Below are 16,092 nucleotides of genomic sequence, written 5' to 3'. Positions count from 1 at the left end.
TTTTTTTTTTTTAATCACACACAATTTTTAAAAAGAAGTCAGTTGTGAAGTGTGACAGAGAAACACTGCAGGGTCAGCCTAACTGAAGTCCACTTGGCAGTTGCTATTGAGAGGGTCAGTGGCTGTTTTATCCTTGTTAAGTCTGATATTATGGAAAAGTGGCACAGAATCCCATAACAATGAACAGTAATGATGCTGATTTTGGCAAGTACAAAGCTGGTCACTGTGCCATGTAAATGATCTGAGGACCAGAAGGTCCCCCCTGGGTTTCCAATGGAGCTGAGGTCATCTGACAGCCTGAGTGGCACTGAAGTGGGTACCAGTGAGATGCCTCTATATGCGGACAACAAAACTCTCCATGTAGATTGAGAGTGGCCTTGGGCCACACTTTAAATGATTTAGGAACCAATGGAGTCATGTGAATTTCACATGCTTAGGTTGGGATGGATGGCCCTGAAGCTTCCCTAAGTCTTATCATATGCATGTGGACCACTCACTGCCTCAGCCCAGGTCTCTGAAGAAGAGATGTGGAGACTGGCTAGAAATGAGGAAATGCCCTTTCTCATCTTTGCTCCTCTTCCCTTCTGTCTGCACCCAAAGCCTCCCCTCCACACTCCCCCCCACTATGTACCAAAGGCTCGCCCTGAGATTTGGGTGGATGTGAACTCGCTTCAGTAGCAGCATCCTCCCCCTGCGACTTCTGACCACCTGGGCTGGTGTTTCTGACCACCTGAAATGGGACCCTTGGAAGAAACCCTAGCGTTCAACAATACAAGGATACTTTCTGAAAGCATCCAGAGAAGTAGCACTGGGCAATCAACACTGTCTGCGCAAACATTTAGGCATGAACCAGAAACATTACTGAGCATGCCACTGCTCCCCCCCAGTGTGGCAATTCAGGGTCCTCTGTTTAGAGCTTCTCTTGGGCCCGAACTGCACAAGAACCGGGGGGAACCAAGGGAAGAAACACATGACACAGTTGAATGTTTCCTCTGCCAGCATGCTGCCAGATGCTAACGACTGAAGCCATTAGTCATTTCTGACAAGCCCAAGGGTTTACATTTTAACAGTCTGAGTATTTTATTGACAATGGCCTGTTTTGTTTTTCTGGTTTTTTTTTTTTATCAGCCAAGCTGTTTTACAAAAACAAGCCCTTCAAAGGCACGCAGTTACAAAACACCCTTTTCTAACATGCCTCATGTGTGAAGGCTGAAGATAAAATGATGAAGACTTAGGAAACACGTAGCATTACATGGTCTAAAATGGCATATAAGCTTGTCGGCTGCTGCAAGGCAGGGCTGGTATTCAGGGTCTCAGGGGGCTCAGCTTGGTGAAGTTAGAGGCTGAGTGAGAGGACTGCAAGTTTCGATCAGTGATAACCTAGCCAACAAGCACATGTCTTGGCAGCAATGCGACTCCAGACACATTACCACTGTTTCAAAGAAGCTTTGCTGAAGACCAATGAGGAAGAAGAAACACCATACAGAATAGGCAATGATTATTTTCAAGAAGCAAAGAATGGAAACAGACACCTGCCAAGGGTTAGAACTGGCTTTCCAGCTCTTTCCTGAGGCGTTCTCTGGTGCATCTCTATGAGGTTTGCGACACTGACACCCCCTGTAGTCTTTGTGGACCCAGTTATTATTTCTGCCCTTTATCCTCCATTCTGAGGACAGAGATAGGGATAAGGCCAGAAAGGAGGGGAAAGGGAGAGAAAGAAATGTGACCGAGGCCTAAAGCAGGAAGCACCCACAGTCCCGTTCCCAGTGTCATGCCTCCAAGTCTCTGCTCTCTGCTCCAGAAGTGTCTAGTCCTTCTTCCCTAAACAGGTCCCCCATTCTTCTGTCTGCTCACTGCACCCATGCCATTCTCTCTCATGAACATTGTGTCCCTTCCTCAGCTGATTTTCATCCTATTCACCCTTCACATCCCATTTTAAATTCCAACGCCCTTATCAAGGCCTTTCCCAATGGTCTCAGCCTTCAGGGGGGACAATACCACACAGATGGGAGGCCCACCCTGTCTTGTTTTAATGCACAGCCCCAGAGCCCCACCCACCCACGCACTGGGCCCACTGGGGCAAGGGTGCTGTGGCTTCCTCCGATGGCATTCTCAGCCCTTGAAGTGTGATTGCTGATACAGGTGAGGCTGACAATCAAGCCGAAGGACCCTGTTAAAGTAACTCCCAAGTGGCGTGTTGACCAGAAGGACCAAATCCACCCACATCTAACATCAGTTCAGCCTTGGTTTTCTGAAATCAAGCCTGACACTTTGCTGGGACATTTCTGCAAAATACCCAGATAAGTACTGTTCTCCCCAAACAGACGAAACCCTTCCTCCTCCTATACACTCTCGCTTGGTGCACACACATCCTCACCTGAGCACACACCACTCACCTGCACATGTGCACTCACCTACACACACTCACTCAACCTCACCTGCACACACACTCTGACCTGAGCACACACCGCTCACCTGAGCACACACACACTCACCTGAGCACATGCCCTCATCTGAGCACACACACTCACCTGCACACATGAACTCACCCCCACACACACACCTGCCGGGTGTGCCAGCCTCTGATTCCTGCCTTGCTGCAGGACTGAGACACCACTTCTCTGCCCTTCATCCCCACACTGGCCTTGACACATTTCTGGCCAGAGAAAACTGTTGTCCATTCCCCCAGGTCTTGGGCACTCAGTGCTATCATGTAGCAAGAATGATCAACAACCACTCCTTCCCTTCAAAAAAAAATTGTGGTTTTGTACCTGGAAGACAAATGCTTGGAGATTTGAAGATAGACAATTCAGGAAATCACTGAGGTCTGTCGATGTCCCCAGCAAAGAAATTAAACTGCTTAAACCTATAAAGAAACAAAATAAAAAGATCGCTAGCAACGCATCAGAATTTTCCTGTCGGTGTTTGTATACTAGGTCACCTAGGGGACAATACCCGAACAGTAGTTCAAAGGCACTCCCTGAGGCCGCACACTCATTTCGAACACAAAGGATGCATTCTAGGGCCGGATTTGTCACCTCTGCGGTTGTCTAGTTCAGAGTTACATGGTGTGGCCTCAGAGGAACCAACTCTGCCACTTGTTGAAATGGAAAGAAATATTTCAAAATAATAACTACACCTTCTAATTACACAGAACCTGGCTTCAGGTGAGCTCATTGCATGATACAGACATGACCTCACCCTTCCTTGCCATTTTCATTAAAGAAGTGGTTTATTAACTCATGGTAAACATCAAAGCTGTTGAGGGATGTACAGTGCCCTGCCCAGGGTTACAGACTCAGTACTGACGGGAAGGGTGGAGCCCTAGCATGTGTGGCCTGGAGACTTGGGTCCACCACCGGCCAGAGCAGCGTGGAGGGCAAATGAGCAGCCTTTGGCCTTCCTACCTGCTTGGGTGCCACGGGGTACCAGGCAGAGTTTAGAAAACCCAGGAGGTTTCTGTGGCCTGACTGAGGCTTGCTTGGTCAGGGTTCACCTGGGAGCTCTCCCAGGAACACCTCAAGCATTCACCTGCCAGGTGTCAGCAGGGGCAGCCCCCATGCTGGGCTCTTTTCTGGCTCTGTGCCCTCCTGGAAGGACACCCAAGGTGCCAGCAGGCACACAGGAGCCCCAGGCAGGCCGGCACGCAGCCTGACAAGCACCTGCGGGAGAGGCCTGATGCTTTCCTGGGGGCTCCCTGGGCTCAGAATGGGGGCAAGAGCAGGGTTTGGGCAACCACCTGGGATTTCTGGGGGAGCCAGTAGGCCAGGAGGGGTCCCTTTGGGCTCCTACTAATCAGCATTGCTGTCCACAGCTCTGAAGCTTGCTGGGTTAGTTGTTCACCTTTTAGTTGCTGGTGTGGTTGGAAGAGGGCATATGTAGGAGAGGACATCCTGGCATAGCAACAGAAGCAGGGGAGATAATCAAGGGGGAGTAGCGTTGGGTAGGAGGGCAAGTGGGGTGCGGGGCAGAGGCTACTTAGCAACAAGAGCGGACCTATTTCAATATTTCAATAACTGGTACAATCCAGACAAGGTCAATCTTACTTCAAGGTCAAAGGAAGAAGGCAGGATAATCTGTGATGCTTTTAGGCCTTGCAGAATCCATGTGTCCATCTAGTCATGAAATCCTGATGTGCTACCCTGTGCCAGCATTGCGTTGGGTGAACCAAGATGAATAAGCCACAGCTGGCACCTGACGGAGCTCACAGGTGCTGGGGAGGCAGCTTCTGCACAGGTGTGTGCACCAGGACGGGGTCAGGCCCCCAAGGAGAGAGCTGCTAGGCCTTCCTGGGGCACTCTGGTGGGCGGGCATATCTGGAAAGGGCAGAAATAGGAGTACAGTCCCCATGGACCCCTGTCAGCAACTCTCAAGAGAAAGGCCTTGAGATTGACCCAGAGTCTGGGGAGGAGTGCAAACGTTCTACAGCTCCCCACTTAAATCAGCAGCCACGTTCTCCCCCTGAGAGGGAGCGCGCCTCCTCTCACTACTTCCGCCTCCCAGGGATGTAACCACACTGCCAGCCAGCTTGCCAAGCTCTTTGTGGAAGAGAGATTTTTTTTTTCTTGAAAACTAATTACAATTATCAGACAGCAAAGGGCAAGAATATCCATGTGCTTAACATCACTTGTTTGTAAAGTAGTGAAATACAGCAAAAGCACCATGGTTCAACTTCACGTTGTAAAAAAATAATACTTGCTGATGCTAACAGCAGTGGCAGCCGAGTCTGGTAGGGCAGAGAGCTAACACAATCCTATTCAGATGGGACAAAAGAATTGGTGCAGGTACAAGATGATGTAGAAGTGTTCCCCCCTGGCCCCCAAAGGAGCACACCAGGTTGCTTTCCAGAAAGAATTATTGTCAAGCAGCAATCTCACCCATCTGCTCATTTATTCACTCAATAAACGTGTGTGTCAGCATTGATTGCCTGGAGGACACTTGGGTAAACCCTGGAAGAGGTTCTCTGGGGGCTTCCTAGCCCCTGGCAGGAAAAAATAAATGATAATATCCAAGAGCAAATGTGTTCTACCTCTATTAAGAAATCCCTAAATTAGTGTTGGCCGTGCCAGCCCCCAGTATATTCCAAACACTCCAATAAAGTAAGTGGCAGAAGGAGGGATTACATTTCTTCTCTGCGGTTTTCTCCAGGTCGTCTGCACTGCCTGGGTGACCTGGCGGGGCTTTCTTAGAAATGTCCATGATGGCATGCAGATCCGACTTCAGCATGTGGACTCTCGTGTTATTTTCCAGCACCATTCTCATAGTCTGAAGGTAACGGGGAAGCATAACACTTAATTCAATCGTGTCATTTTACTTTTGCCTAATCCCGCCCCTCCAAATTACCAAGACTTCTTGTTGTTGTTGTTGATGAGATGAAACAAAGTGGGTTTGGGTATTACCCATCAAAATGGAATCCTCAGTGACAATGAAAATGTTCGAATTTCACGCATTCTAGAACGGCCTTCCTGAAAATCGACGTTTAGAATGCATCTGCTCATAAGCAGATGTGTTTAGGGCCCTCAGGACCCTGCGGCCCTTCCTCTCCCTGTTTCTTATTCTCTGCACCCCACTCAACAAGCCTGAATTACTCTAGAAGAAAACTGTGGGTGATTGCACGTCTGTGGGCACAGTGGCTCTGAAGAAGAAACAGTCGTGACTGATTTCGAAGGGTGGTTGGGGAATTCAGAAGCTGTATCTGTCCTCTCCCCTTGGGAGGCTTGGACAAAGAATTTAGTCCCAGCTGTCTGATGGGGACAATCCAGTCCTTCATATTTTGGGGGTCTGTGGGATGAGCAATGGGTTGTGCGCACACCAGCCCTAGGAGTAGGCACTAGAGCCACCTCCATTTTGCAGAGGAGTAAACTGAGGGCACATGGGGTGTTAAGTAAACTTTCCCAAGTGACAGGAAGTGTAGAGATAAGATGAAGAGCAGGGGCTGGCTCTAGGACCCAAGCTGGCCACTGGAGTTGAGTTGAAATGAAAGTGTCATTCCCTGGCTGACCCAGTCAGGAATGTGAATGTGCTGGACAGGCCGTGAGCACATGATGGGGAAAACAACTCCCAGGAACTTGAAATCTAGGGAGAGTTTTATGCTGGAAGGATGGAGATGGTTAAAAGGAAGGCTTGGCTGAGTTCTCCCGAGCTGGGACTGATTTGGAACAGAGCGACAGTTCCCAGCTCTCCTGACCTGGTGCCCACAGGGTTTCAGGACAGATTCCTGAGTGGCCCACGTGCTAGCATTACATAACCTTTTCCTCATCCCTTCTCTACCTGCATCTAACACTGAAGCAACATAATCAACCCAGGAGAAAAAAGGTCAAAGCTGAGGAAACTGGCAGCCTGGACACTGAGTCTATAGGGCCATGCAAGTGGGGAAGGGCTCTGTCTGTCTGTCCTAGGCTCCGCTATGGGGTCCTTTCACCTCTGACACTGGCTGCCTTGCCGGCCCCTCTATGGGGTTTCCCTCTGGAACTTTAGACTGTTGACCTGCTCACCCTGCTTTCTCTCCTGCATGGAGAGCTGGTGATTGGGGCCTTTCCGAGGAAGGGAGGAGAAGGTGGGCTTATCGCTGGACATCTGGAGCCCATCAGGCCTGCCTAGCCAGTGGTCAGCAAGGTCCTCCCATGTGCCCGCTGCCCTCCAGGTGGATGGAAATGGCCTCCCTGCTCTGAGGGGATACTTGGAGCTTTCAGCTTTCACTTTGGGAAACTGCTTTGTTCCCTCCTGTCTTGTTGCTGGAAACCTACCTTTGCCATGTTGGAAAGGTATGTCTTCCTTCTTAGTCTTTTGACAAACACGGTAACTTCTGTTAAGAACAATACACGCCATTATTGATACTATAACGCCACATTGTCACGTAGATCAGTGGGGAAACCAAGGCACTGACGGGAGGCACACACATGGGCCTCGGAAGGCACAGCTGCCCAGGTGGCCTCCCACACAGCGAGGCCTCCATGCAGCCTCGCCGTCCCACTGCCCGCTGACCCTTCCCCGAATGGCTAGGAGATTCTGATAAAGACAACTTGACTAAAATACCCCTATCCATGTCATAAAAATTATTTAATCCCGGCATCTGACATGTCTGCTCAAAGGAGTTTAAGATTTGCCCGGGAACCCTGAGTTCCCCCAACTTTCTCATGTCTATTCATGCTGGGAATCTTGATAAAGTTTAACCCACTTAGGAATTTTCACCGGGCCAGGCGGGGTCCATAGGCCCGGATGGGTGCCAGCCAAGTTCTCTCCCTAGAAAATGACCAAAGGAAAAGAAAGGATGAGAAGAAAAAACACAAAGAAAGGAGGGCAACTCTCCTTTTAAATATATTAATTTACTCATGTGATAAATATTTCCAAGGGCAGGTTTTACCCCATAAATGTTTGCTGAATTGTTGGACAAATGAGGGCAACCTCTCCCCTCAAGGGGCTCACCCTCTGAGGATGGGTCACCAGGTATGCAAACAACTTCCCAACAGCAAGGTAAATGCTCCCTGGCAACGTGAGAGCTCAGGGAAGGAGAGAGTAAGGGTTTAAGGGCAGGGTGAGGCCTGTTTGGAAGAAGGTATCAGAGACAGCTTCACTTAAAAGGTGACATTCAAGTTGGCTTAAACATATAAATTAGGAGTTAGCCAAGGGAATGGGGGTGGGAGAGGCTGTCTAGGCACACAGAGTTGCAGGAATAAAGGCCATTGTGGGGACAGCCAGTCTTGTGTTGCTGGGGAGCACCGGTGGGGGTCCTTCGGGGAATGGGGCCAGGGCCAGAGGCCAAGCAGTGGATGACTTTGCACAGTGAAGGGGAGTGGACCCTGTAGGCAGCAGGGGGCATGGAAGGTTAGTTGATCAAACCACTGTTTTAGAATGATCACTGGGTGTGAAGGGGAGTGTGACTGGGGCTGGAGACAGGATGATCAACTATAATAAGTAGGAAGCTGAAGTGGCCGAGTGGAGGGACAGAGAGAAACTGAGGACTTGAATTAGGGCAGGTGGTAAAGTGACCCCGGAAAAACTGAAGTGGGGCTTCCTCTCCCCTTTCACAGCAAGTCCCAGACCCCACTCTCTCTCTCTAGGGTCACCTCCCTGCTGCCTTCTAGGCTGGCAACCACAAGGGCTCATGGGCCCAGCCTGGCCAGGCGAAGATTTCCAAGTGGGTCCAACTGGATCAAGATTCCCAACATGAGGATGAACACAGCCAAGGGTGGAGGGATTGTGAGTGACATTTGTCATGTTCCTATTCTGTAGGCACTCTGAGAAACCAGCAAACACTGTGCAAAGAAAGCAAGACCTACAGAAATATAGGGAGATGACTGGGGAGGACCTGGTGATGGGAATGGCCCTGAGCTGGCCCAAGAACACTAGGACCCTGCTGTGGAGGGGCCATTGGAAAGAGTTCTAGGCAGTGATGGAAAACAAACACACAAAGGTTGTTTTCAGGACCACAAAACATGGCACCCACAGAGCAGGGATGTGCGGTGTTGAACGGAAGCCACGGGAGGCCCTGAGCAGACAGGCAGCCTGGTGAAAGTTGTATTTAGAGACTATAACCTGGTAGCCAGATAGGGAGGGAAAAAAAGCATTCTCAAAAGTCAGCAGGGCGACTGAGACCATAAGGTGTGAATGACTGGGTGGCCCCAGAGGTGTGAGGAAGTTAAGGATATGGGAGGAATTTCTAAGGAGGAAGCAATATTCTTTGAAGCCCTTTAGAGGGCCACAAACAGGACAGGGAGGTGAAGAGATGTTGGCACCTGAGGCCAGGTCAGTCCTGCTCGAGGGCGAGAAGGGAGGATTGCGGGCTGCCTTCCAGGAGCTGGTTAAAGAAGGAAGGCGCAGGGGGCTGACTGGAGGCGCCGGCCAGGTTCTCCCAGCCTTTACAACCACCAGGCACCATTTCTACACCTCTAATCCCTTGGACCTGTCAAAAGTCCATGTTATGATTCATAAGGGGGATCAGTCAAAGGGTGTGGATGGATCAGCATCAGAATCCGTTATCGGCACTAAAGAAAAAGCCACACGTTCTGAGCAGGGCAGGCCCTGTGGACTGTGTTCATGAATGAGGGGGAGGAAGCGTTACACAGCCGAGAGATCCTGCATGGTCTGAAAGTCAGATTTTGCATCTACTCTCACGAATTTATTTTTTTCATTGAAACCTACCTTTGAGTTTGGAGATCTGTAAAAGGGTTGGAAAACCTTCCAAAGCATCAAGTAGCCACAGTTTAAATTTCTTACTAAATAACTGGACAGATTTCAGATACTGAATAGAAACATCTTCCAGAAAGTCACGAAGGAGGAGGTCCTCAATCCCCTACAAGAAAAATGTCAAGACACTGTGACTGCCCAGCAGTGCAGGCGTCCTCTACTTCCAAGTGGTCACATGTGCCACAAACTCAGAGAAAAGGCCCCGCCAGGTCAGAGATGGCAGCCACCAAGCAACCCTGGCCACTACTGGTGTGGTCAGCATTTGCATTTTTTCCCCAAAGATCTGATATTGATAGCTGATTCAAAATTCTAAAAAACTGTGTATTGGCCAATGCTAGATGGATCCAAGCAAAATTTTAAGGGCTGAACTCAGGTCCTGGTTTTCAACCATTGTGTTGAAAACTTAGAAGCACTAATTTGTTTCCTAAAAAGTAACAAAATAAAACATAAAGGTTCACAACCAGTTTAAAGAGGACACACTTTCACCACAGAAACTGTAGTGAAAATATAACTGACCCCTAAACTATAATAATCACTGTAGAGATAGAGTTTAAAGACAAACAAACAAAAAACCCTGGCAGTTCTGTATACTTCAAAACAATTATTCCAATTACTCATTTAGTAAAAACGAGTCTTTTTTGTTGCAACTATCAGAGAAAGATCTTTGACTGAGTTCAGGGTTCCCTGGTTACGGGAATCATAGGTCACCATGTGTATTTGCTTTTTCTTTACATGAGGTAACTCAGACTCTCAATGAATTAAAAAAGAAAAGGTGACTTTTAAGGAAAGATCCGAAGACTCATGGTCCATCAACTCCACCATTCACTCCTCAGAGGCCCTGAAGTCCACAGACACTGTAGAGAGGGAGGGCTGCAGTTCTAACCCCAGCATTTGGTATCAACTCCTAGAAAGGTACAAAGCAGCAACTCAAACAAACGTCTTCCTACCTTGTACATCTGTACGTCGTAGCATTTAAAGAGCTGACACACATCAGGCAATGACATAAGCACCACTGTGTCTTGCTGCAGAGATTTCCAGAAGGAAATAAGCAAGTCCTTCACCTGTGGTAAGGAATGGAACACATCTCCGGAAGCTGATTTTGTGCCTGGTGAGACTAATCCCTCTATATACTTAATCAGCCCCAAATGATAATGGGATGGACTTCATCCCAGTTAATGTAAAGCTTAGCCTACCCAGTCGGATGGGATAACAAGGAACATATTTTCATGAAGTTTTCAGGAAGGAAAGCTATTTTAACCACAAGGGGGCTCCTGCTGATTATAATAGGATGAAGAAATGGCCAGAGGAGCATAGACCAGAGTTTAGAATGAACATGACTGACTGACCCTTCAATTATTTTTTAGCTCTGAAAGAGAAGTACCAGTATGTAATCAAAGGGGCTTCCTTCCTGACATCGAGTTAGAACCCATCTAAGGATTGTCAGCAAAATGTGGAAAACTTTTGTTGAGGAACAAAATGGCAGCATCCTTCCTTTCCTTTATTTTCCCCCATGTTAATTTTTCAGATGCCATGACTGAACCAGTTGGCCAACCTGAGTTGCCAGCTAACAAAGACTCTTGACTATTGGGGATTTCTGCAGGCTCAAGTATTCAAAGGCATCGTGACCCTGACACTAGGACATGCCGGTGACTTCAGGTAAGACTCTGAGCAGGCTGTCAAGGAAGTCAGGGCCAACTCCTGAGTTACCTGATGATGAACTCTTGATTTGAAACCCTGTTATCAGGGGCATGAATTCTACAGAAAACATCTCCAGAGAGACTCTATAAATATTTATCAAAAAACACAATAGTGCGACAGCGGGATATATTAATCCTTTTCCTCTCATGACCTTTTAGGGTTGGTGGATTTGAATGAGGCAGCAGCCATGGGCTCGTCTCTGCTAACTCCCTCACCACCCAAGTCCAAGTTTATCAAATCCTATTGCATCTGCTTCTGAAATATTTCTCTAATTTGTCCCTCTTTCTCTGTGACAAAATTGTCACCATTCCAGATCTGACATTTTTCATTGCTTCTCAGTTTGACTGTGACAAAACCTCTTTACCAGTCTCTCTGCTCCAGTATGGATATCTGTGTCACTGCTCCCACATTGCCTTCTTAATAAATCAGAATTCTTCTCAGGGCTTAAGAGGCCCTTTCTAGTACCAGTCTATTTTCCCACTTCCCATATGGCCTCTCTCCTTTAGAGATAATAAAACCTAGTCATAGTCATAGCACATTTTTGTCATGTGCCTGTGAACATCTTGCTACCTTTGCCTGTATCATTGGAAGCCCTTTCCTGCCCCATTTTGAGTCTGTCAAACCTCTGCTTTTCCACTGGAGTCTGCAGCCACATGGCCTCCTCCTGGAAACACTCTCCAGCATTCTCTATTATTCTTCCTCTGGGCACTGAGAATAGTCTAATCATACTGCTATTCTAGAACTTGCCATATTATATCATATTTATTGGCTTATATTGCTCCTTTTAGTACCAGACTATCAGCTTCTCAAGCCGTATGGAGAATACCTTCTTAGTTCCAGAAATGCTGCTGGGCACAGAGTAAGAATTGAGTTAATATTGATGAGTGAATGAAGGGAAGAAGGAATATAATAGATAACCAATGTGGATGGATATTCACAGCGTTGCATTACTAGGATGGGGGCCATTCTGAAGACATCTTGGTCTCTCCTTCACTATTATGCTTTACTCTGAGTACTGAATGCACTCATGCTGAATTACTATTATCACCCAAAGTTGAGGCACTTAGAACACTAAATCATCAAAGTTTTGCTTCTTTTTCAGTCAGCATGGATCAATAAAATGGCTCTTTAGCATTATTGAAAATTCCAGGGTGAATAATATTACTTTATTCAAAATCAGCTGGAATTAGGATCTAAAAAAAAAAACCTGCAGAATTACATTTAGAGCATAAAGTTAGACATACTAGCACCTTGGAAAATTTCCATATGATTAACCTGAATAAAAATATCACCTTCAATAACTCACTAACTATAAAACAGGTGGATTCTAAGCCCTTCAGTGCAATGAATTACCACTAGACATCCCTCGAGAGGTCTTTTCGAGTAGAATGGTTAAGAATGAGTCATAAAAGCTTGTATTTTATAGATAAAGCCCTACCCTCTCAAGTTCTTGGTTCCTCACATTTTGTAAAATGTCTTGACAATAGTTGCAGTATTCATCAGCAAGAAAGGCCATCTAGGAAGGAGATGGAAAATTATTTCAGTTCGCAGGCCACTTCAAGAATGAACTGCTCCTCAAAAGCCTTTCAGAAGCCCTAGAGGCTGCTCATTTTGCAATTTCTATATGACAGTAGCCAAGTTTTTCCTCATGTGGAGTAATGCAAACCTTATTGGCCTAAAATTGATGTAGCTTCGATTTTGATGTCATAACTCCACGGTCTATCCCACCTACTATAAAGGGCACCGGTCTTTGACATCTTTTGCCCTCAGCCCCAATTTTCCCCCTCCATATTCCCAAGTCCCAGTTTCTAGAAAATCAACATGTCTGTCTGTTCCCTTCTCTGTCATGGGAAGCCTTCACTCTGGAAGATGACAGAGTGGTCCCAGGTGGAGCTTTTCTATAGGACGAGAGGGGAAGACCTGAATTTGGGGACCATCACCAGGCCCAGGAGGAAATGTTGGCCCTCACGGGTCTGGGAGAAGGCAAATATTATGTCATCTGGTACAACTATGATTACAAGCAAAATACGAAGAAATTTACTGCCCGAGGCATGAAAAGTTAGTCTCCCCCATGCATGCAAGCCTACCATTTTGTAGGAGTACTTCTTTGCCAGTTCTTGCTCCCAGAATGGACATCTCCTGAATTCAGACAAAGGTGATCCAACTGGGTCTGTCTTTATTGGTGAATGATTTTCACACTAGAAACCATTGACACAATGGATTATTTTTTATAAAATAAAATGCATTTTCTCACATGTAAACCATGTAATAATCATATTGCTACTATAGGTTAATGTTCTATGTAATTTTTTATCCACATCTCTGGACACATTATTATTATTATTATTATTTATTTTCAGGTGTACAAAACAATGTAATATACATTTGTACTCCTCACAAAGTGATAACCCCCTTCCCCAATCTACTACCCCCTGACATCATATATAGCTGCTACAATTCCATTGACTCTATTCCCTATGCTGTACCCCACATCCTGTGACTATATATATATATATATATATATATATATATATATATATAAAATTATAGTTGACATTCATTATTATTCAGCTTCAGCTTCAGGTGTACACTGCACTGGTCATGTATCTACACTGTCTGGACACATTATTGATCACAGCAACTTTCTTCCCTTATTTCATTCCAAGTGATACGAACTTTCCTGTATAATTCTATGAATTATGGTCATCAGGAAGGAGTTAGAACTTAATATACTACCCAAATGTATCACTCTTGTGGTCATGTATTACAAGTGCTGTATAGTAATGTACAAAAGTATTATCTATGAATAATTTAATGCCACAAATACATTTCTACAACCTTCGTCCATATAATTGTCCTCCCTTGAAATAAAACAATATCCTGTCTGGGTCAACATACCTATAGTATAAAAATGGCTAGTTGTTTCAGAAATTTTAGGCCTTAACCAACAAAGAAAATGAGGGACACAGAATTTCCTTTAGAAGAACAATTTACAGAATGTAAAATGTTTCTATCAAAGAGGAAGAAAGGTAACATGGCAGAAAACAAATTCCACATTCCTTCCTGTGTCATCCATGCTGCTGTCCCCTCTGAGCAAGGGAAGGAATCATCACTCCTGATTTGAGTAAAGGACATTAATTTTATTTTAAATGATTCCTTCAGGATTTTCCTGAAGTTCTTTTGAGTAACTTTCATTTCAATAGGTAGGATGACACCATTTCTATGAGTTGGATTGAGCGGCAACGGTTGCCGTTTTGGACTGCAACCTGCATGAGGGTTTCCCTCTTCATTCTCTCTCCAACCTAATGGCTTGCTCTGTGAGAGTCCAGTTCCAAGGTCAGCATTTCATTCTTAGCTCTCTCAGTTCTTACGAACTTAGAGCCTTACTGAGCTACTCACTTATGTCTTACTTAGTGGATCCTTTATGCGGGCTTGCAGTATGTGCCGTCTACAGGCCACCTGAGGGCAGAGTGGCTTCTGGACCACTGGCACTGACCCTTAGGGAGAGGAGTGATGCTCAGCTACCATCCCACACAACACTACTCACACTCGAGACAGGTGCCACCGGCTTCCCCCTCATTATCAACCAATATCACTGAGGATCAGAAATTGAGGAATCTTAGGAACTATGTTCAACAGTCTTCTCAGCGTCCTAAAATCTGTACTTCTTAACTCTTTTGTGGTCCTGAACCCCTTTGAGAATCTGATGAAAGCAATGGACCGGCTCCCTGGAAAAAGGTACATTGTGCTCTTAATATTATGAAGATGCCAAGTTAAAACTCCCTTTGTTGATATTTTTGGAATAAAGTAGGGGTATAGATGTCTAAACAAATATGTAAAGTAGTAGCATGGAAAGATGACAGCTCAAAGGACTTTTCTACTGGGTGTTGTTTGGCTTCCATTGGGTTTCCACTGGGGGGCTGTTCAAACCTCATTCCTATCACATTAGGACACTGGCTTCATTCAGAGCTGTCTGATGGATAATACTTCTAGTATGTGGGTATGGGTGATGCTCAGGCTGTTCATCAAAAAAGGGTGGGGCTATTTCATGGAGTTCACTGGCCTGATCTACAATGCTTCTAACAGAGAATAACTGAGGAATCTTCAATTCCAGTTCTGGGCTAGCCTCTCTTACCTACCACATCCCTCCCTAAGTGCATTCATTTTTTTTCATAGCTCAGCCTGACTTCCTGTCCTCATGAATGGTCTCCTGACCATTAATGATCAAAGCCAGTGTTTCTCAAAGGGGGTCCTGAAATCATCTCCATCAAAATCCCAGGAGGTGCTTGGGGTTCATCTCCTGAGGGCCTGAGTGAATTGGAGGAAGCCAGAAATCTATCATTGTAACCAGCTTTCCCAGCGAGCCTTTATGCACACTCAAGTTGAGAATGGCAGCTCTAGGCAGACTGTTCTTTGTCCAACTCTGCAGAAATCTCTACTTTTCAACATGGCAAATACATTACAGTTTCACCTGTTCAGAAGAAATTATCTGAAAAGGTAGTCATTTTAGAAATGATTACAAGGAAAATGTAATAGTAAGCTGTTACACAATAAAATAATAAAAAGCAAATTCATGACTTTCTCAAGTCAATTCCCTCAGGTTGTTCTTGTGAAAAGAACTGGTTTTTCAGGAAAAAAAAATATTTTTTTTAAAATTATGAATTTAAATCTTTTCTTCACAATAGAAACAATAAAAAATCTAAAGTGCAGGTATGGTATAGAACAACTCAAATTTGACTCTCTGCAGGGGAAGTCATTCAGCAAAATGACAAAGAAAAAAAAGAGAAATTCTATTGAGATTTTCCAGGTATATTAAATGCAGTTTGGCATTTTTCAACAGGTCCAAGAAATGTAATTGCAATTATTATCATTCACTGCACCAGCCTTCAGTGAGCACGTACTATGTGTCAAATCCTGGAGATACGATTGGGGGTCCCTTCCTGTCATGGCCCTCCCAGCCAGGCACCATCTGCCTCCCCTGAGTTACTCTAGCAAGCTTCCTCAATGCCTTTTGTTCTTCCTGCATCTGGGAAGACATTGTTCTCAGAACAAATGCATCCTGTCATTCTCCTTCTGAAGATGCCTCAATGGTTTTCTACAACCTTTTGGGTGAAATCCAAATTCCTCAGCCTGGCACTGACAAGCTGTCCACCATACAGACCCCACCCAGAGTCTACTGCTCCCCAGTGTCCTCACCTCCAGCTCCTC

General features: G+C 45.8%; 1 protein-coding gene across 1 annotated transcript in view; it reads right to left on the bottom strand.

Annotated features, from left to right (window-relative positions):
- The window catches only part of RFX8 (regulatory factor X8), a 53,470-nt gene that overhangs the window by 8,093 nt on the left and 29,285 nt on the right, over positions 1–16,092 (bottom strand). The window contains exons 2-8 of the mRNA XM_019666478.1: positions 12,972–13,082; positions 12,347–12,400; positions 10,134–10,247; positions 9,142–9,292; positions 6,747–6,805; positions 5,124–5,265; positions 2,772–2,866 (exon numbers count right to left, since the gene is read on the bottom strand). Of these exons, the coding sequence (XP_019522023.1) occupies positions 2,772–2,866; positions 5,124–5,265; positions 6,747–6,805; positions 9,142–9,292; positions 10,134–10,247; positions 12,347–12,400; positions 12,972–13,082 (726 nt within the window). The remainder of the gene's footprint in view (positions 1–2,771; positions 2,867–5,123; positions 5,266–6,746; positions 6,806–9,141; positions 9,293–10,133; positions 10,248–12,346; positions 12,401–12,971; positions 13,083–16,092) is intronic.

This window comes from Hipposideros armiger, unplaced genomic scaffold (genome assembly GCF_001890085.2).
Source record: "Hipposideros armiger isolate ML-2016 unplaced genomic scaffold, ASM189008v1 scaffold_472, whole genome shotgun sequence".
In the NCBI taxonomy this organism is placed as follows: Eukaryota; Metazoa; Chordata; class Mammalia; order Chiroptera; family Hipposideridae; genus Hipposideros; species Hipposideros armiger.
Note: the sequence above shows the minus strand (reverse complement) of the source record. Positions and strands in the feature narration are given on the sequence as shown.